The sequence below is a fragment of the Myotis davidii genome, unplaced genomic scaffold (assembly GCF_000327345.1).
Source record: "Myotis davidii unplaced genomic scaffold, ASM32734v1 scaffold17, whole genome shotgun sequence".
In the NCBI taxonomy this organism is placed as follows: domain Eukaryota; kingdom Metazoa; phylum Chordata; class Mammalia; order Chiroptera; family Vespertilionidae; genus Myotis; species Myotis davidii.
The window spans coordinates 3,247,228-3,269,122 of record NW_006288624.1 but is presented as its reverse complement, the minus strand read 5'-3'; the positions used below and the strand labels follow the sequence as shown (position 1 = coordinate 3,269,122).

General features: G+C 40.4%; 1 protein-coding gene across 1 annotated transcript in view; it reads right to left on the bottom strand.

The window, feature by feature from the left end:
* DCAF5 (DDB1 and CUL4 associated factor 5) overlaps positions 1–20,488 on the bottom strand; it is a 73,076-nt gene extending 52,588 nt beyond the window's left edge. The window contains 5 exon segments of the mRNA XM_015562040.1: positions 10,650–10,779; positions 12,576–12,715; positions 14,109–14,145; positions 17,539–17,682; positions 20,482–20,488. Of these exon segments, the coding sequence (XP_015417526.1) occupies positions 10,650–10,779; positions 12,576–12,715; positions 14,109–14,145; positions 17,539–17,650 (419 nt within the window). The 5' untranslated portion in view covers positions 17,651–17,682; positions 20,482–20,488.
* Positions 20,489–21,895: the final 1,407 nt, after the last annotated feature.

Genomic DNA, 21,895 nt, shown 5'->3' with positions numbered 1-21,895 from the left:
GATGTTTCTCTCTCATCTAACTCTTTATCCCTCTCCCTTCCTCTCTGTAAAAAATCAATAAAATATATTTTTTTAAAAACCCAAAAAACAAATTCCTTACAATGCCAACAAGGCCTTAGACGAATGGTTCTCAACCTTCCTAATGCCGTGACCCTTTAATACAGTTCCTCATGTGGTGACCCCCAATTTCATTGTTACAAATTGAACATCATTAAAGCATAGTGATTAATCACAAAAACAATATGTAATTATATATGTGTTTTCCGATGGTCTTAGGCGACCCCTGTGAAAGGGTCGTTCGACCCCCAAAGGGGTCGCGACCCACAGGTTGAGAACCACTGCCTTAGACAATCCCTCCCTATTCTCATCCATTATGTCTCTGACGCCACCTCTCAGAGTTACCTTTTTCTAATTCAACCACATGATGCCTCCCTACTGTTCCTAGGACACATCAGGCATGCTTCTGCTTCAGGGCCTTTGCACTTGCAGATCCTGCAGCCCCGGATGTTCTTCCCCAGATATGAGCATGGATCATTTACTTACCTCTTAATTTCTGATACCCTATGCAAAAATGCAACTTCCCCAATACGCCTGGTCTCCCTGGCCTGCTTTATTTTTCTCTACTACATGAATCACCATATTACAATCACATATTGTATGCATTTTATTTTGTTTCTTCTTTGTCTTTTCCCACTGAACTATTAGCTCTTATAACTTTTCCCTGTCTATCCCAACTGCTTAAACAGTGCCAGACACACAACAGGCATTCAGTAAATAGCTGTTAAATGCATGATCTAATGGATCAAAGGCAGTAGTTTGAAAAACACTGACTTAGAACATTAAGAAAACAAAAACAAAACAAAAAGACCCAGGTTTCATCAAGGTTCATCCAGCTCCTGATATCTGTCTGCCCACAAAACCTAATCTTGAAAGGCAAGCAGCAGAGCAGCATAAAATCAGAAAAATAGCAGGAAGATCACTGAATCAATGTCCTCTTTCACAGACAAAAAACTATGGCCCAGAAAGCAAAATGATTTGCCAACGACCACCCAGATCTCCACCTCTTCATGTAACACTGCTATACATACTTCAAGTGAATTAAATTCATCTGCCTGCTAATTAGCAGCCAATAAAAAGGAAGGATGTGGTAAACAGGATTCTTAATTATATCATGTATACAATTTTCAGAATAAAAGTTCAAAAGGAAAATTAGTAATCAAATTTTAGGAAGTACCACGGCTGGTGTGGCTCAGGGGCCCTGAAAGGTCATGGGTTTGATTCCGGTAAGCACGTACCTCTATTGTAGGCTCGATTTCCAGCCCTAGTCAGGACACGCGCGGGCAGGCAATTAATCCTTGTCTCTCTCTCACATTGAGATTTCTTTCTCTTTGTTTCTCCCTCTCCCTTTTACTCTCTAAAAATCAATGGAAAAATATCCTTAGGTGAGGATTAACAAAAAAAGTCAAAGACCCTGGGTCTGAATGGACATAGTAGCAAATTCAACAAGGGTTTCTGAATAACAAGTGTCCATCTTGCAGCATAAGCAAAGTTGCTTAATCACCTAGGTATCTGTTAAAAAGTGGCAGATTCACAGGTTCCACCATCCCAGATCAACAATTCCACCTCTGGGTCTGTGTTCCAGGAAAGAGCTCTTTAACCCCTTCCCCGGCAGAAACGTGTATACTCGTTTTCACAAAATGTTCTTTTTCAGTCGTCGATGAGTATACTAAGAAAATATGAAAAAAAAATATGGTTTATAGGAAAACGAGTTACAAACTGTTTTCATAACCCGCATCAAAAATACTATATAGAACCAAAATAAAAAAATTAGTCTGAAAAAGAAACGTTTTTAACAAAAAAATTGTTGGGGAAGGGGTTAACACGTTCCCCAAGTGATTCTGATGCCCTCTAAGGTGTAAGAATCATCAGACTGGTGTGGTTCAGTGGTTGAGCATCAACCTATGAACCAGAAGGTTACCGTTCAATTTCTGGTCAGGGTACATGGGGGCGTGCAGGAGGCAGCAGATGAATGATTCTCTCTTATTATTAATGTTTCCACTTCTCTCTTCCTCTCCATTCCTCTCCGAAATCAATAAAAATATATAATTTTTTTAAAAAAACACAACCAATTAAAAAAAAAAAAGGAAGTGTGAGAATCACTGGGTTAGGATACCAGAAACCCTGTGCATTCCAGTGGACAAAGTTAATTGTAGAGCTCCACCTTGTGGCCTAAAGGTTAGAAAGCAACTTTACCAGGATCTCTGGTTCCCCCACATAGTTCTAATTGACAGGCTTTCAAAGCCCAGCAAGAACTCTTACAACCTCCTCTAATGGTTTATTCCTTAGAGGCACTTCGATCCATGCAATTACACTAAGAATTTAGGCTCAGAAACATTATAGAAAGATAGTTTTGAAAATGTAGACTATTTTGGGATTAGTAAAACACTGTGTCTTCATTTCAATATTTACTGAGTACCCATAACATTCTAAGCCAGCCGTGGGCAAACTACAGCCCGCGGGCCGGATCCGGCCCGTTTGAAATGAATAAAACTAAAAAAAAAAAAAAAGACCGTACCCTTTTATGTAATGATGTTTACTTAGAATTTATATTAGTTCACACAAACACTCCATCCATGCTTTTGTTCCAGCGCTCCAGTCCAGTTTAAGAACCCATTGTGGCCCTCGAGTCAAAAAGTTTGCCCACCCCTGTTCTAAGCACTATGCTAGGCACTAGAGATTGAATAAAACATGACCCTGTCCTTAAAAATCCACAGAAAAACATGACAAGTAATAGTACAGATGAGGACAAGTACCTCCTTTCTAAGAAGCAATTATTGGGCACTGGGAAGGAAATCAAGAACATAATACTGGTATAGCTGATATAAGACACTAGAGGCCTGGTGCACAAAAATTTGTGCACTGGGGGAGGGGGGTGTCCCTCAGCCCGGCCTGTGCCCTCTCGCAGTCTGGGACCCCTCGGGGAATGTCCACATGCCAGCAGGGAGCAGGCCTAAGCTGCAGTCAGACATTCTTAGCGCTGATGAGAAGGCAGGAGAGGCCTGGCTAGTGGCTGAGCAGAGCTCCCCCTGTGGGAGCGCACTGACCACCAGGGGGCAGCTCCTGCAGTAAGTGTCTGCCCCCTGGTGGTCAGAGTGTGTCATAGTGACCAGTCATTCCCAGTCATACTGCTGTTAGAGTCAATTTGCATATTACCCTTTTATTATATAGGATAATCATATCCAAGATAACCAATGATGGCAAAAGCAGTGATTGAGACATGCAACATGAATGCCACAGATCATAAGTGCTTTACAGAAGCTGTAAATAGAGCAATCCCTTCCTGTAGAACAGGGTGGGGAACATTGGCCCACAAAATCATTTGGTCTGGCCCTGCCAAGGCATTAGGGGTGAGTTAATTAAATGTTTGACCAAATATAGTAGACTAACTTTTAAGTTGATAATTTTGCATGGTCCGAAAATGATGTTATAAATATCCAAATGGCCCTTGGCAGAAAAACGGTTCCCCACCCCTGCTCTAGAAGGGAAAGCTTCATTCATTCAACACATACTCTGTGCCAAAATTGTGCTAGGTGCTAAGGCAGTGGTTCTCAACCTTGGCTGTACATTAGAATCACCTGGGAAGGCCCAGAAATCAGGATTTTAAAAAGATTCCCAGGTGATTCTAATGTGCAGCCAAGGTTGAGAACCACTGTGCTAAGGATCCAGTGGGCAAAGGAAGCTTTATGAGCAGGGAGATCTTAGCAAAGATGTTTTCCCTGGTACCTTGACGGGTAACTAGAGCATGAATAGGCAAAGAAAAATGGAGAAATTCTTATGTGTGTTTGTAAGTGGAGGAGAAATAAGGGGGAAGGGACACTGGCACCAGAAAAGAGGCAGACTGCTTGTTTAAGGAGTTGTATTTTATCCTGTAAAGTAGGACATGATGCAGTCATTCCAAAGGAACATTCTCTTGGAGCATCATCCCACGTAATAGGTTCTGGAGACATGGCCATGAACAATGATAATGAGAAGCCACGAAAGCTCCTGAGTAGGGTAATGGCAAAAGTGATGTTTAAAGATCCGCACTATATTCCAGAAGAAAGAGGCAAGTTAAGAAGCCAGGAGTAGCCAAAGCCGGTTTGGCTCAGTGGATAGAGCGTCGGCCTGCGGACTGTATGGGCCTAAAATGGGGCAGGGACTTTAAGAACTAAAAATAGTGGCCAGGCACTAACACAAAGCAAGGCTGGTTATGGCAGAAAGATGAAGGGACAGAAGAGTCAAATGGGACTCTGGGATTTCAGCCAGGTTGATTATAAGAGTGATGGCAACATTAAAAAAAAAAAAGTTAAGAAAGGAATACACTTTTAGAAGAAAAAAAAATTTATTACAGGTTTCAGTGGGTGAAACACTTGCCTGAGTATTGTGTATGTACACATAGACAGTAAAAGGAGTGAGTGGAAAAAGAGATATAGAAAGGAATGGCTAACCAGAAGACATATCCCCGATTAGAGCTAACTATGCTGACAACTACACACCAACAAACCCCAGCGTTTTTCTTGCAGGTTTCTAAGATTCTGTCTAAATTTCTAGGTCCTCCTGATTTCACTCTTCTTTCCCTCTTCTGCCCCTTCAAGATGCTCCCTAAAGAGCAGGTGGTGTTGCTATAACTGGAATTGTATGGAAGAAGATAAATACCCAGTTAAATATACTAGTGACCTTGGATGCTTTTAAAAATGTACCCTAAGATATAACATGATAAAAGTGCATTAATTCTAAGCATATAGCTTAATAAATTTTTACCTATACACTCATGAAACTACCACAGATACAGAAACACAGAAGTTTCCCTTATGCCTTCCTAATATCCTACCCAGAGGTAACCACTATTCTGAGTTCCATAACCTGTCTATCCTTAACAGCACACACATGAAATCACATGCTCTTTTGTATATGGCTTCATTCGTTCAACATTAGGCTATGAGAGTCATCCATGTTAATGTGTGTTTCTATTCATTCTTTTTCATGTCTGTGTCATAATCTGTTGTACAGTATTCGTTCAACATTAGGCTATGAGAGTCATCCATGTTAATGTGTGTTTCTATTCATTCTTTTTCATGTCTGTGTCATAATCTGTTGTACAGTTCTTCTGCAGTTTACCTATCCATTTCTTCTTTGATGAACATTTAGGTTCTATACCTAGGAGTAGAGTAAGATTGCATGGAGTCATGTGTAGCTTTAGTCAATATTGACAAATAGTTTCCCCAAGTGGTTGTACCAATTTACACTCACCTAAAATGCATGAGAGTTTCAGCTGCTCCATTCCCTTGGCAACACTTGGTATGTTTAGTCTCTAGTTTTAACCATTTAGGGTGTATAGTAGTAATTCATTGTGGATAGTAGTAATTCATTGTGGTTTTAATTTGCACTTCCCTCATTCTATATAATAAAAGCCTAATATGGGAAGTGTCCAGTTGTCTGTTCAACCAATCAAAGCGTAATATACTAATGCTATGCTAAGGCCACTCAACCGCTTGCTATGATGTGCACTGACCACCAGGGGGCAGACGCTCCAACTGGTAGGTCAGCTTGCAAATGGGGTCCGGCCGATTGGGATTGAGTGAGATGGGGCCAGACATGCCTTGGAGCCCTCCTGTGGTCCCTCCCCAGATGGCCAACCTCCCGCATCCCTCCTTGGCCCAGACCGTGCACTGGTGGGATCCCTCAGCCTGGCCTGCACCTCTCACAATCCGGACCCTCGGGGGATGTCAGAGAGCCAGTTTCAGCCCAATCCTGCAGGCCAGGCCAAGGGACCCCACTGGTGCATGAATTCATGCACCGAGCCTCTAGTGAGTAATGAAGCTGAGTTCCTTTCAAGTGCTTGTTTGTTATTTGGATATCTTCTTTTGTGAGGGGCCTATTCAACATTTCTACTCATTTAAAAAAATTAGTTTTGTGTATTTTACTTACTGATTTGTATTTCTTTATATATTATGGATATGAATTTTTGCTCAATACATGTATTTTGAATATTTCCCCCTAGATTATGGCTTGTTCTTTAGCTCATCTTTTCACTTAATGGTATCTTTGATGAACAGAAGTTCTTAATTTGAATGAATTCCAATTTATTAATTTTTCTCCCCATTATTTTTCTTTTGGGATCCTGTTTACAAAAATTTAAGAAATCTTTGTCTAACCTGATGGCCTTGCATTCTGAGAGGAAGGGGCCAGGTCATTCTTAAAGTTTCAACAAACACCAGAGCATGAGTGCCTTTTCCAGCCTTTCAAGTTACGCCCTGGGCTCTATTTTACATGGAAGAGTATGAGCAACCTCGAATGCAATGTGGCAGAGAGTGTCTGGCTTGTTCAGAAGGCAAGGAGTTACACTTAAGTTGGTCTCTACAGAAGTAGGATTGACACAGGTCCTGCAGGACAGACATTTAGTTAACCTGAGGCCTCCAAAGTCAGGCCAGCTCCTAAGAGCAACTTCTTTCTGATAGTAGGAACTGACGCTCATTGCCCATTTCAGATGTGTCATTCATACATGTAAAAGCATCATCTCATGAGTTGTCTTTACAGGAATTCTTGGCTTGCCCTAGTTTTATTATTGAGTGGGAAAGAACCATTCTCTTTATTATTCTTGTCAAAGCAAGACACTGTTACCTGTCACAGAACTAATAGTCCCTAACAAAAACTGACAGGAACTAAAGATATGAGAAGGGAGAGAGGTAGTAAGTGAGCAGACAGCTAAAACAGGCAATGAAAAGGGTGAGACAAGTAGAGTAACAGGGGCAAACATCACTTTTCCTGAACACTCTAGTGCAGCGGTTCTCAACCTGTGGGTCGTGACCCCTTTGGGGGTCAAATGACCCTTTCACAGGGGTTGCCTAAGACCATCAGGAAAACACATATATAATTACATATTGTTTTTGTGATTCATCACTATGCTTTACTTATGTTCAATTTGTAACAATGAAAATACATCCTGCATATCAGATATTTACACTACGATTCATAACAGTAGCAAAATTACAGTTATGAAGTAGCAAAGAAAATAATTTTATGGTTGGGGGGTCACCACAACATGAGGAACTGTATTAAAGGGTCGCAGGATTAGGAAGGTAGAGAACCACTGCTCTAGATATTAGAAGATCCCAGTTCTGAAAACTGTTCAGAGACCACTGCAACAGTCCAAGCAAGATATAACTGGGATGTGGGCAGTGACAGCAGAAAGAATTCAAATGAAACAAGTGAAACCTTTCCAAACATGCAATGTATACTTGTACATGTGAAGTTTTCTCTTATCTAGTCACTTACACTCAAAGTCTCCCCCCACCCTCCTCCTTGGCCTACTCATTACCACTAAAACTGCTAAAGCAGACTTTTGCCAGGCAAGTAATGTAAATGAGAAAAGCACACTTGGATTCAGACATCAAGAAGTGGTGAGATCTGTAACACATCCTAAAGGTTTAAAGAGGAATTCATGACTTAGCTTCAGCAGACTGCTGTCATGTGAGAATAAAGATCCAATGGTAACAGATGTTTTAACTTTTTAAAGAGATGTTAGAAATTGTGATTTTTCTGTGTAACTTTCTAAACATTATTACATCGTGTTGGACAAACAAAATATCTCTGTGGGTTGACTCTGGCCTATAGGGCAATTAGTTTACAATCTCTGTTCTAAAGCTTTGCAGCAAGATAAATAGCATGTGCAGGTTTCCAGGCTTAGAAGAGCAAGAAACTGGGAAAGCCAACATGCAGACAAGGACTGGGGCAGGAGACAGTAAAAAGAAATTTAACTTTTAGAGGTAGAAAGTCTAAAGGACTTAGAGTTGGACCAACTTCAAAGTTGAACAGGTCTGTATTAAAAAACCTAAGAGGAATTCTTACGAAGTTCTATTGCAAGGAGATCCAGATGAAGAAAAACTAGAATGTACAGGGACTCTAACTGATTAAAAAAAGGGTGGGAATATGATACACACACATATGTTATTTTACCTCTCTGTGTATTGATTTTCTTAACATTAAAATAGGAATAAATATATATTGTGACATATTTATGCATTTCAGTTCTCTATTATATGGTTTGAAACTTTGCTATTTTTTCATATCACTTCATATTTTTTAAACAATTTTTAGTGATTTCTTCCTCAATACTTCAATTGTTCTTTCGTTCTTTTATTTTTATCTTTCATGGATGCCATGTTCTTTGGAAGCTTGTTTAGATTAAGTTAATGGCCTTTTAGGCTTCCTCCATGTGAACAGCTCACTTTTTGAATAAGAATTATATGTCACAGGGGCGGGCACCAGGATTTTAGAGATGCTTAGGTGGGGCATGGCCAAAAAAAGATTGGAAACCACTGCCCTAAACTATGAAGCTCTCCAGCCTTGCTAAGCTAGATCTGTACAATGAGGAAGTCAGATCAAATGATAACTAAACTCCCTTCTAGAGCTGACATTTTCATTCTACCAGGAAACCCTCTAATCAGCTTATTTCAGGGCAGTAGTAACAAAAACATTACCCTGCTCACACTTCTATGGTTTACCAAGCTAAAGTAGGGAAGTACAGCTTAGGCTTGGGGTAGGTCAGAGAAACCATTCCAGTATGGAATAATCCGTAGGTTAAGCCAGAGGGGGAAATAGTGTTCGGTGTGAGGCCTCCTTATTGATCCTTGGTGATTACATTTGTTTCCAGGAAGCCTTCCAAACAGGCACAGAATTTATTCACATGCCCAACCTTTTACAAGCTAGAAATCACTTATTAGCCTGCTAAGGAACCACAATAAGCTCTAAATCTAGAATATTTAGAACACCAGTGACTCTTATCCTCTTGGGGGGGTCAAGGGTCTCTATGAGAACCTAGTAAATTCTCTTTCCCCATCCTTAGGGGGGAAAATGTCATGTGTGCCCATTCAGATACACAAGCACACACATTTTACCTGCAATTATAAGGGGTTCACAAATTCCCCAAAATCTTGCCCTAGACATTTTTTTTCTCTTTACACTCTTCACCTGAGGATATGCTTAGCGAAAGGGAGAGAGGGAGGGAGAGAAGGAGGGAGGGAGGGAGGGAGGGATAGAGAGATAGAGAAGAAAAACTGGTTTCCTCCTATATATGCCAGGACCGAGGATCAAACCTACAACCTAGGCATGTGCCCTGACGAGGAACCAAACCTGCAACCCTTGGGTATACAGGATGACGCTCCAACCAACAGAGCCACCAGGCCAGGGCAAAAATCTGTCCCTAGACTTTAAGAATCCCTGAAACAGAACTATCCGGATCCAGCTTAACCTCCCAGGGGATTCTGAATTGCCCCAAGATCTGGGTTGGACTTTTGAGGTAGCTGTGTTTAGGAGACAAAACATGTATTGCAACTCAACATAATGAATCCTGCATGGAAAAGACACAAGGCCTTTCTTCTTCCCCCTACACCAACATGTACTGAGAGAATTCAAACGGAAAAGATCTGTAATTTAATCCCAAAATACCAGTGGATGAAGAACAGGGCCGCAAGAGTATGTCATGCCCCTTCTCTGCTTCATATCTATAAATTCACACAGAATCTCAGAAGCGTTTAAAGAAACAGGTAAAAACATCCCAGTCCTCACAGCACTGTGCTCCTCTGTTCATAAGAAAGGACGCTGTCAAGATTGCCAATTAGCCTTATTAGATGACTTTTCTCCCATATGGGCTTTGAAAACTACAGATACCAAAGAAACCATATAACCTCACCCATTACTGAAGAAACAATCAAAACAAGATAATATTCCCCCCTCCCCCCGCCCCATAGATTAGCAACAGTTTAAGTATTGGTGAGAGTCTAGAGAAACATGTGGTCTTATGCACAATTGGTGCCCTTATAAACCAGTACAGTCTTTGGTGGTGGTGGGACAACTTGACAATTTCATGAACAATGTGGAAACACACACCCTTTGATAAAGCTACTCCCTACAGATATTTCTGCCAAAGTAGGCCAAGTAGATGTGCAAGCAGGTGCAATGCAGCATTGTCTATAACAAAAGCCCTGATTGTTGGTTCTATCATATAAATGGAATATCATGTAGCCTTTAAAAGAATGTACTAATGTAGCCTTTAAAAGAATGTACTAGGTCTGTAAGTGCTAATATAAGTAAAGCTTCAATATATATTATTAATTGGGGGGGGGGGGGTTGAGAACAATGGGCATTATTACATGATTCCTTTAGTCTACATTTTTTAAAGGACACACATACATGCCAGTATATGAAGTAAATTATGTTCCAGAAAGATACATAAGAAACGATTCACTGTGGTTACCTTCAGAGAGAGTGACTTCAAACATTGGAAACATATAAGTAAAAGAGATAAAAAAGCAAAAGCTCTCAGCCATCTGGGGAAAACTGGGCTGAAGACAGAAGGCAGGACTGAAGGGAGGTTCTCACTACTACATCATTTATTTGCCTGGAATTGACCTTTCCAGAATCCAGACTCCTCCTCAGCAAGAGGTGTGATTTCTCACGCTGCCGGTCCCTTGGGAACATGGCTCCCCTGACTGCAGAGATGTTAGTTCACGTTAGGAGATGTCCAACTGAGATCAACTGCCAAATAAGTTCTCACAACCTTTGCTGGCTGATCACATTACCTGAGAGTTGAAGTGGAGAAAGAGGCTCACCTCTGAGGTTTTCGAATATCCCAGAGTCCCACTCCTTCCTTTGAATTGGCTGTGGCCAACAACCTGGGCTCCACAGGGTTAAACATGACACTGTGAAAGGCTGATGGATAGTTTGCCAGGCAAAAAGGCTCTGTGAAGAAAGAAACTACTATCAGTCCATTTCAGGCACCTTTGGGCCCAGGGCAAGAAGACAAGCGGGAACGTTAATGCGAGTAAGAGCACACCCTTTAATAACCACATCAATGGGCTAGAACCCCAACTTGGTCACCCTTACTCACAAGGTTCCCACAAGTCCTAGCACACATTTTCTGCCCATAGAAAAAAGCAACTTAAATACATATAAACAAACTTTAAGCTATAATATTAAAAAATACATATAGTCCCTATGCAGATTCTGTGATACAACAGAAGTAGTCACTGTAAATAGTAAGCTGTTTTACAGTAAGTAAAACTGAATTCCACATGAGCTGAAAAAATTCACGACCAATTAACTGCTAAGATTATTATACCTTAATCCAAATTTATGAGTTTTAAAAATTAAAAGTTTTGCCCTGGCTGGAGTGGCTGTTGGTTGAGCATCGTCCCATGCATTACAAGATCACTGGTACGATTCCTAGTCAGGGCACAGGCCCAGGTTGCAGGTTCAGTCCCCAGTCCCTAGGGTACATGTGGGAGGCAACTGATCAGTGTTTCTCTCTCTCTCCCCCCCCCTTTCCCTCTCTCTAAAAATCAAGAAGAACATATTTTTTAAAAAGGTTTAAAGCTATAAAAAAATTTAGTGAAGGCAATGTAAAACAACGAGAAAAATGAAGACAAATAAAGACAATACTACAGTTTTCCCTCCTGATCAACTTCACCTAGAAATCATGCAGACCTCTGCATACTTCTCTGCTGGCTCCAGGTGAGAAGGAATTACTTGCTACCTGGGAAGACACACTCCTGTGGAAGTTGTTTAGAAGCAACAGAAAGCATTCTGTCTGTAATTTCCGTATGTGACACTTCATGGCGGGGGAGGGTCAGTCATCTCAGCCAGCAGGTGGTTCAGACAAAGGAAAATTTCACCTCCCAAGCTGCTGCTTGCAGCTACCTTACCTGCCTGACCCTAAGAACAAGCTTCAATAATGGGCATTTAACATTCCCAGCTTGTTAAATGCTCAGAATATAGAATAATAAAAATACCCAGATCCTGCCAGACATGCAGGAAAATAACTCTATGTACACAGGTGTAATCATGACAAAGCGGCACCAAGAGTGGGGTAGGGATGGCACTGGAGGAAAGAGCCTTTGAAGACAGGCACAGGACAGAGAGAAATCTCTCTGCAGGAAATGAGCTGAAAAGATGCATCCCCGAAAAACTTTAGAGGACTTCAACATTCATGTCTTCACTGTACACTCCAGAGACTCAAAGAAAACAGGAAAAGGAACTCACCCAGATAATCCCCTGTGAACAGTGTATGTGACATCATTTTAAGTTCTTATACACAGTGAAGGCGAGGTTCTCTAGTTCTTTCAGCAAAATAACAAGCCCCTGAAATTAGGATTCAACAAAGTGCCTAACACCTCCTTCTCCGTAAATAACAAAGAATGTGTGCATGCCAGAGCCACACATAGAGCTGGCCTGTGCTTGCTAAGCTCCACAACGAAGTACCACATCTTCTGTTCCTTGGGGCGACTAAACACCAAGATACTGCAGTGTTTACTATGGGTACAAGGGTTTGTGGTTGGAAAGGACTGGCAAGGGGCTTCACTTCTGACTACTCAGGGGTAAGGTGGGACCTCAGAAACACGTATCTATTCCCCTAAGTGAGAGTTTCCTCCCCCTTTAAATCACTCCCACCCAGGTTACTCAGGTCATAAACTGGATCTGCAATGAACTTGATATCAAACCCTTCAACACAATCCAACAGCACTTTGCAAGTAACCTACCTCCATGGGGAGACTCCCGGATGTCCCAGATGAGAACCCGGCCATCATCTGAGGAGCTGGCAAAAATGTTGTCATTCACTGGGCTTACTGACAAGCCATATACTGCATCTTCGTGAGCAAACACGTCCAAGGTCTCGCTGCTGAGAGAGAACAGAGAGAGGCACATAGGCATACACATACACATACACACCAACAGCCAGACTCCCAGCCCTCTACTCTAGTTCCGAGGGTAGGATTCCCTTTCATTTCCAGGAGAAAGTCAATTTAACTAAAGCCAAAGAGTATTATATTTCCTTTAAAAGTAGGTATTCAAGCCCTAGCAGGTTTGGCTCCGTGGATAGAGCATCGGCCTGTGGAATGAAGGGTCTCAGGATCAATTCCAGTCAAGGGTTCCCATAGGTTGCAAACTCAATCCCTAACCTCGGTTGGGGCACCTGTGGGAGGCCACCAATCGATGTCTCTTTCACACCAATGTTTCTCTCTCTCTCTCTCTGTCTCTCCCTCTCCCTTCCATTCTCTCTATAAATCAATGGAAAAATGTCCTCAGGTGAGGATTAACAATAATAATAATAATAAAAAAAGTAGGTATTCAACTTTCTGGTGAAAAAAATAAAAGTACATTAAAGAGACTTTTTATAGATTTCATAGTAAGTTGCTGTTGGTGCTAAATGAGCATATTTAAAAGTGACTCAACAGATGAGTTTCGTGTTTTCACTTACTACAGAATGCATCTGCTTGTGTATAGATTTGGGGGTGCTGCTTGATTTCCAAAAAGCAAAGGAAAGCTTTAAAGCAGTCAGGTCTGATGCCAGCTGGGTAAAAGAGGGATATACTGGCCGTCTGGCACAGTGGATAAGAGCTCTTCGCCAGGTTGCCTAAGTTCAGATCCTAGGCACTACATGACCATATATTTCCTCATTTGTAATTTGAAGACCATAATAGTATAGCCTCATAGAGTTACTGTAAGGATTAAATTTATTAGTTTTTAAAAAAAATATTTTTTTTATTGATTTCAGGGAGGAAAGGAGAAAGAGAGAGAGAGACATCAATGATGAGAGAGAATCATTGATCAGCTCCTCCTGCTTGCCACCTACTGGGGATCAAGCCCACAACCCAGGCATGTGCCCTTGACCAGAATCAAACCTGGGACCCTTCAGTCCACAGACGGACGCTCTATCCACTAAGTCAAACCAGCTAAGGCAGGATTAAATTTATTAATACATACAAAACACTCATAAATATTAGCTATTATTATTATTACTATAAATTATTGTTTCCTTCCCTTCCAACTATCCTTTTAAGTTTTCTTCTGAAAGCTGTATTTCATACCAACTTTGCAAATCTTTTTCTCTTTTTAATCAATCATTTATTTCAAAACTATTACAAGAATCTTCTTCAAAAAAAGGACAGCTGATTTCATGTTTGATTGTTTTTTCTCAAAAAAACAAAAACTACTGTGGTGTAAAGAAATATTTGCCTCTCTCCATATGAAAAACAGAATCAATCACCTTCTCATATCAACAATTTATTTACCTTTCAACATCATGGAGGATAACTTGTTCATCATTTCCTGTAAGGGGAAAAAAGCAGACATTTGATCATTCCCATAAAGTGATCCCTATCCCTATTACAATTTAGTATTTTAAGATTTTCAGTGAAAATTAAACGTGAACAAAGTTAATGTTAGTACAAATTAGAAGTGTTAATTAGAAAAATACTTATAAAAATAATTTAAAAAAAGAACATTCTTTAGAGACTTTCAAAACTCGTAATAGCAACTAACTAAGTTTCCAAAATGTTTTATCCAGTGGACAATGTAAAAAAAAAAAAAAAGCTGTGGCTATTAAGGAAAAAAGTAAATGATCAAGGGCAAATCAATTCAAGCGAGCTTTTTAAAGTTTATTTTTTTAAGCAAACACTCATTAACTGTGAGACCTTGAATAGTATTTGTGACTTTTCGATGCCCCTGTTTTTTATCTGCAAAATGTATAATAATTGTACCTACTTCATAGGTTTATTGTGAGGATAAGAGCACATTTGTAAAAGTATTCAGAATCTCCAATAGATGTTTGCTACTATTCACATCCTCATCTATAGCATTAAAATTTGATGACTATATGATTCTAAATAATGAAAAAGTTTTTATCCACAACTTTTGTCTCTTACATTTTTTATACCATCAAGAAATCTAAAAACACTACATTCATGATTATGTGTAATGCTACCTTCAAAAAGATTATATAGCAAAAAATTAATAACCTAAATATGAAAAGACAGAAAGTAAAAAACTTCCCATTTTGTGCTAAAAGCACAACCAAAAGTAAAATTAGCAGTGACCCTTACCATCTTAAATCCCTGGCTATAAACTCTCTTGTGGGTGCATTTCAAGTGAATCAAACCCATACTAATTAATGCCTTTTAGGTCACAGGCACAGCCAAGGTGCTGGGGATATAAGAATTCTGCCCAGCCTTTGAGGAACTCACAGTCCAACTGCACAAATAATTAACAGTGTACAAGACAGGATATCTTGTATCAATATGCTTCAAATGGCGACACCAATAAAGAAAGCAATTATTTCCTTCATGAGCAGGGTGAAAGTACATGGCAGAAGGGAATGTTTTTATGGGGAAGGAGACATTTGAACAGAAACTCAAATTATTCAAAACTCTTACTAATGGGAGACTTAGGGAAACTAGTGGGAACTGGACAAATAATCATGACCCATGGAGGAATAGCATGAGCAAAAGGCACAAGGGCACCTAAGATAGCAAATGGTTTAGTGCAGTGGTCGGCAAACTCATTAGTCAACAGAGCCAAATATCAACAGTACAACGATTGAAATTTCTTTGGAGAGCCAAATTTTTTAAACTTAAACTATATAGGTAAGTACATTTTTATTAACTTAATTAGGGTACTCCTAAGCTGGCCTTTGCTAAAAACGTCTTCAATCTGATTGAGGTACGTTCGCTGAGGTCGACCCCTTCCAACTCTCCAATCCACACTCGTCTTGTATACTTGTTTTGTCTATCTCCTTTCCGAAAACCAACTTCTGTGCATGGGCCACGAAGTTTCAATTGCACTGTACGTGCGGGCCCGCAAGTGGTATTTTGTGGAAGAGCCACACTCAAGGGGCCAAAGAGCCGCATGTGGCTCGCAAGCTGTGGTTTGCCAACCACTGGTTTAGTGGACTAGAGTACAAGATGCAAGGGGGAGATTAGGCCAGAGAGGGAAACTAGGGTTTAGACATTATGCTATGAACACTATAGAGTCAAAGAGATTCACATAGTTAAACCTTTATTGTTAAACTCATAGACATAGGTAGCAGTATGGTGACTACCAAAGGGAAAGAAGGGTGGGGGCATAGAAGGTATAGGAGGGGATAAATGGTGATGAAGAAGACTTGACTTGGGGTAGTGAACACCAATACAATATACAGGTGATGTATATTGTACACCTGAAACCTATATAATTTTATTAACCAATGTCACCCCAATAAATTCAATTAAAAAACCCCTTTATTTTTGAAAGAAAATTTGTATCAGCAATGAAATAGAAGAAGGGTTAAAGACGGAAAGCAGAAATGACAGGACATTGCAATAGTCCAGGCCAAAGATGAGGACCTGAATCAGGGCAGTGGGTATAGGAAGAGAACAGAAACTAAAGAATTGAGAGGCTTTCAAGTCTAGCCATTGACTAACTGAATGTGTAAATGAAAGAAAGGCATGTTTGAGAATGACTTCAAGGTTTCTATTAAACTGAACTATGTGAAATTATCATTTCTGTAAGTTGAAAACACTTCAATGTCAAGTTTTTTTTTTCCTTTTTAAAAATATATTTTTATTGATTTCAGAAAAGAAGGGAGAGGGAGGGAGAGAAACATCAATGATGAGAGAGAATCATCAATGGGCTGCCTCCTGGATACCCCTTATTGGGGACTGAGCAACCTGAGCATGTGCCCTGACCGGGAATCGAACCATGACCTCCTGATTCATAGGTCAACACTCAACCACTGAACCAAACGGGCCAGGCAGCAGTTGCTTAAAGTTAAACCTAACAGCATAAATAATTGGGTGAATGGGGATAATAACTGAGAAAGGAAATCCAGGGAATCAGAGGAATACTTGTGCAGGAGAGGATAATAATCTTGGTTTTAGATTTGCGTTTAAATTGCTTCTGGAACACATAGGGAAGTCTGCAGTGCAGGAGAGAGGTCAGGGCTAGAAATGTGCTGGTCAGAAAGGAGTATGGTTGATGGAAACTAGGGAAGTCTGCAGTGCAGGAGAGAGGTCAGGGCTAGAAATGTGCTGGTCAGAAAGGAGTATGGTTGATGGAAACTAGGGAAGTCTGCAGTGCAGGAGAGAGGTCAGGGCTAGAAATGTGCTGGTCAGAAAGGAGTATGGTTGATGGAAACCTTCACCCAGAGGCTGGCTTGTGCTCCAGTGGTACCCTAGCACAATGTTTTTCATGGGTCAGATGATTGACTTGAGCTACAAACTTTAAAATCTTTAAAAGTGAAATAGAAAAGAATTTAAAAAAAAAACTAGAGTGCACCACACATAGTAAGATTACGTACTGTTTCAAATATGTGTGTGTGTTTCTGTGTAGCAGATTGCAATGTAAAAAGTTTTCTACCAAAAAAGAGAGAAATGATGAGAGCAAAAGAACAGAAGGAAAGGAGAGAAGGCGGAAGGGAGGGAGGAAGGAAGGAAGAAAGGAAGGGAGGGAGGGGAGGAGGGAGAGAAGGAGGGAGGGAGGGAGGAGAGAAAAGAAGGAAGGTAGGGAGGGATGAATGGATTACTCTAGTACACATGTCTAAATTACTGTAATGCAGAGAAGACAAGCTATGGAAAACTAGGAATTCCACAGAACAATAAAGGAAAATAGGAGTAATTTTAGCATTCCTTTATGTAAATTATGGGCCCCAGTGAAACTTCCCAATGTGGAAAGCTCCTTTCTTCTCACCTCCAGAGAATACTTTGGTGTTCCCACTGTTGAAAGCCAGGCAGAAAATGTTAGAATGATGCTCTCCTTTAAGCTGTATGGGCTTGACTCTGGAGTGGATAGCTTGTTCCATGTGCCATAGCAGAACCCGGCGATCATCTCCTCCTTAATAGGGGAGTAAGAATTCAGAGTTAAAACAGCCGCTATTTCAAGGCTGACACTTGGTTTTGCCAGCCTTGAATCCCATTCTTTCCAAAACTGCATCTCCTCAACCCCGAGAGATCCTGATGGGGCACATAAACCCAGGACTCTACCCCCTTAATCAACAGACATCGCCCCTAAGCCACTCACTTTTCCCCGGGAATTAAATCTTGAACAGACATACGGAAATGGAAAGATATAAGTACAGATACTGAAACCCTCAAATTCACCCTGTTCCTGACTTTCCAGAGAACATAAATATTTCTTCATTTACTACCTAAAATCCTTCCACTAATATCTTTTTTTGAGGGGGAGGTGGAGGGAGTCTAACAGAACCTTAGTTGGTTTCTAGTGCTTGCAACAAAATATTTGTAGCACCCTAGTTTTCAAAGCACTCTCTTTGATGTGATCTCATTGACTGTGGACACCATACGAATGACAACTAAGGAACTGCCTGTCACAGTAGCAGAACCTAGACAGAACCCAGGTCTCATGAAGCTCAGTCCAGCTCTTTCCTCTGCATAACTAATTCTCAATAGTCTGAATTAGATGAGCAATATTACACTGTGTGAGCCAGCTCCTAGAGAATAAGAATATATATACTGAGTGGCCAGATTATTATGACCACCTGGCGTTTGTAGGCAAATTAGCTATAATTTCGCACTGAGGTTGCTAGAGAGCCAGACCATTACAAATAGGAAAGCAGGTTGTTTACTAAGACAGTAGAAGGGATTTTTTTCTCAAGATATGGGTAAACAACGCAATTTAACAGCCTTTGAACGTGGGATATATATATGTAGTATAGTCTATATATTCTTTATATTTGCAGACACATTAAAAATGTCTGGAAGGATGAACTACAGATTGTTAACAATGGTGTTAACAGAGGTTACCACTTCAGAGAATAAGATAAAAAAGAGGTAGCGGACAGATTAGAGGGTTTTTACTTTTACTTTCTATATTTGGCACTGACTTTTTATTACAAGCCTATATTATATTCCTAATAAAACTTTAGGTTACAATAGGAGCAAACACAGGCAGCAAACCATAGGAAGCTCTATACCTCTGCCTCCCCTCCTCCATTCAATACAAGAGACACAAATTATAGCACATCCACTCCACGCGAGGGCGTACCACACAGCTAGTAAATCACTAGATCTTTTCCTTTTGTAAGGTGAATTTTTTTTTTAACCCTCACCTGAGGAAATGTTTTCATTGATTTTAGAGAGGAAGAGAGGGAGAGATGGAGGGAGAAGAGGGAGGGAGGGAGTGGGAGAAGGAGAGGGAGAGAGAGAGAAACACTGACCAGTTGCCTCCCATGCAAGGAGCTTGCTTGCCCTATGCTCTCATATTGGGGATCGAGCTGCAACCCAGGCATATGCCCTGAAAGGGACTTGAACGCACAACCCCTTGATCCACGAGATAATGCCCAGCCAGAGCCACACTGGCCAGGGCTAAAAGTGAATTTAAATTTTTAAAAATTTATTTACTTCAGAGAACAGAGAGATCAGGGTGAATGGCAGGGGAAGGCTGCACTTAGAAGCCGCTGACCTTGGTTAAGATGTGGGAATTCATTCCAGATGAAAATTCCTTCCTAATTCACTGTCTTCTGTTCTAGTCTACTGCATTTTAAAATAATGTGCAGCGCCTTCCCATTTACTATTTTATTTAATTTCCTGAACAATTTTTGTTAGTGAATTGAGAAGTTGGTCACATCTTTTTTCCCTTTTGACCAAAAACGGAAACCTACAGAGGATAAAGTGACTTTGCTAAGACAAATATCTGTTCAACTCCCTACTTTTGGTTCTTTTGGGTATATAATACTGAGAAACTTTTATGTTTTAATTTATACTTTCCTGTACTACTTGACTTTTTGCCATGAACATATTTCCTTTAATAGTAATTAAAATACACACTAGAAGACACATTGGTCAAATCATATTCATTCTTCCTCCCCTAAAAAAAAACTTCAGTTCCTTTGTTTCTTGAGTTCCTTCTTTCTTCCATTGTTGGTCAAAATCAAGTTCTGTCTCCTCCTTGAAAGTATTTCATTGTCTACCACAGTGGTTCCCAAACTTATTTGGCCTACCGCCCCCTTTCCAGAAAAAATATTACTCAGCGCCCCCTGGAAGTTAATTTTTTTGTAATTTGAATAGCAATTAAACAGAAAGATATATGCCCCCAAATGCACCTGTGGCCATCACCGCGCCCCTGGATCGCCGCAGCGCCCACCAGGGGGCGGTAGCGCCCACTTTGGGAATCACTAGTCTACCAGATGCTCCCTAAGTATAGTCCACAGTATTCTTGGCTTATAATTTACCCATTTCAAGTATGAGTTCTCTGGCCTGGGGTAAGGTTATCTAAATTCTGTATCTCTTACAAGTTAAGATAATTAAAACAAAGGTCTCAGTTTTTGTTGCTTTATTTTAATGAAAAATGACACAAAGTAGTTTGTTTGTTGTTTGTTTTACCCTGTGGGGACTTTAGTTCTACATAGTCTCTTACTGTTTTCCCCAACACTGAGGCCACAGGTCAGAGACCTATTTTTGCTTTTGCTACTATGTATCTTATACTAATTAGAGAACTATTTATTTGTGCCCAAGTCTCTGTCAAAAGTACAAAATTAACAGAGAGAGACTTGTATATTTCTTCTTTTTACTCATGCTTCTAAACTAATCTCTCTGAGCCCGAGTTTCACCAAATATAAAATGAGGATCATAATAGCTCTACCCTCATAGGTTTATAGATTATAAAGCCAAACACCTGAGAGTTAAGTTGCCAAGGTCACACAGTAAGTGAAGTGCTTAAGCTAAGATTTAAAAGCAAGCAGTTAAGACTCCATACTTCCCCCTCTTAACCAGTACACTGGAGGGTCTGCCTTATAGAACAGCAACAACAAAAACCACCCCATAAGTGACAAAGCATATTCATCTGACAGACAAGTGCCTTGGTAGCAAACTCAAAAACGTGTAGGTGAGAATAAAACAAGGGACCACAGCAATAGAAACAGAAGCCAATTTAACTGGAGTAATCAGAGGGTCCAGGGGTAGATAACCTTTATATTTAAAGAGTACTCGTTTCCAAAAAGCTTATGAGTTATAAGCAGAAACTATGCAGGCCCTCACACTATACTGTAACAAAAGAAATTATTTAACATTCTTATTTTACAGTCCAGAAAAGCTGAGGAACAAAAGGAAAGAATTTGCTTTGGATTTTCTCCTCAGAGTCAGCCAAGCACAGGACAGAACTGAGAAAGCACTCTGAATCACATGCTCCAGCAGCACAACACCGTTTGAAGAGCAAAAATCCCAAACATTCAAATGTCCATCAACAGAAGCCTGGTTACACTTATTGTTCAGTGAAATAAGCCAAACACAAAAGGACAAGCACTGTGTGATTCCATTTATATGAGGTACCTAGAGTAGTCAAATTCATAGTGACAAAGTAGAATGGGGGCCCGGCTGGTGTGGCTCGTTGGTTGAGCACCAACCTATGAACCAGGGGGTCATGGTTCAATTCCCAGTCAGGGCACATGCCCAGGTTGTCTCCTGTTCAACCTCCACTTGATCTCCAGTGGAGGACACGCAGGAGGCAGCTGATCAATGATTCTCTCTCATCATTGATGTTTCTCTTTCTCCCTCTCTGAAGTATATATACACACATATACATACATATTTATTTTTTTATTATTATATTTTAAGAATAATGGTGGATTCCTGGATCTGGGGTGAGGGGTAATGTGGAGTTGTTTAATGGGTATGGAGTTTCAGTTTTATAAGATGAAAAAGTTCTGGAGACGGATGGTGGTAATGGTTGCACAACAATGTGAATTACTTAATGCCATTGAACAGTACACTTAAAAATAGCTAAAAGGGCCTCAGCTGGTGTGTCTCGGTTGGGCATCATCCCATGCACCAAAAGACTGTCGGTTCAATTCCAGGTCAGGGCACATGCCTGCGTTGAGGGCTTGATCCCCAGTTGGGGGGCATATAGGAGGCAGCTGATTGATGGGATAAATACAAGCTCTGAAATAAAAGTATCTGAATTCATATCCTGATTTCACCATGCACATGTCCTTGGGTGAGTTATTCTACTTCTCTAACCTCAATGTTATGACTGTTAAATAAAGAAATATCAACTATCTTCCAGGCTTATTGTGCAAATTGAGATAATATAT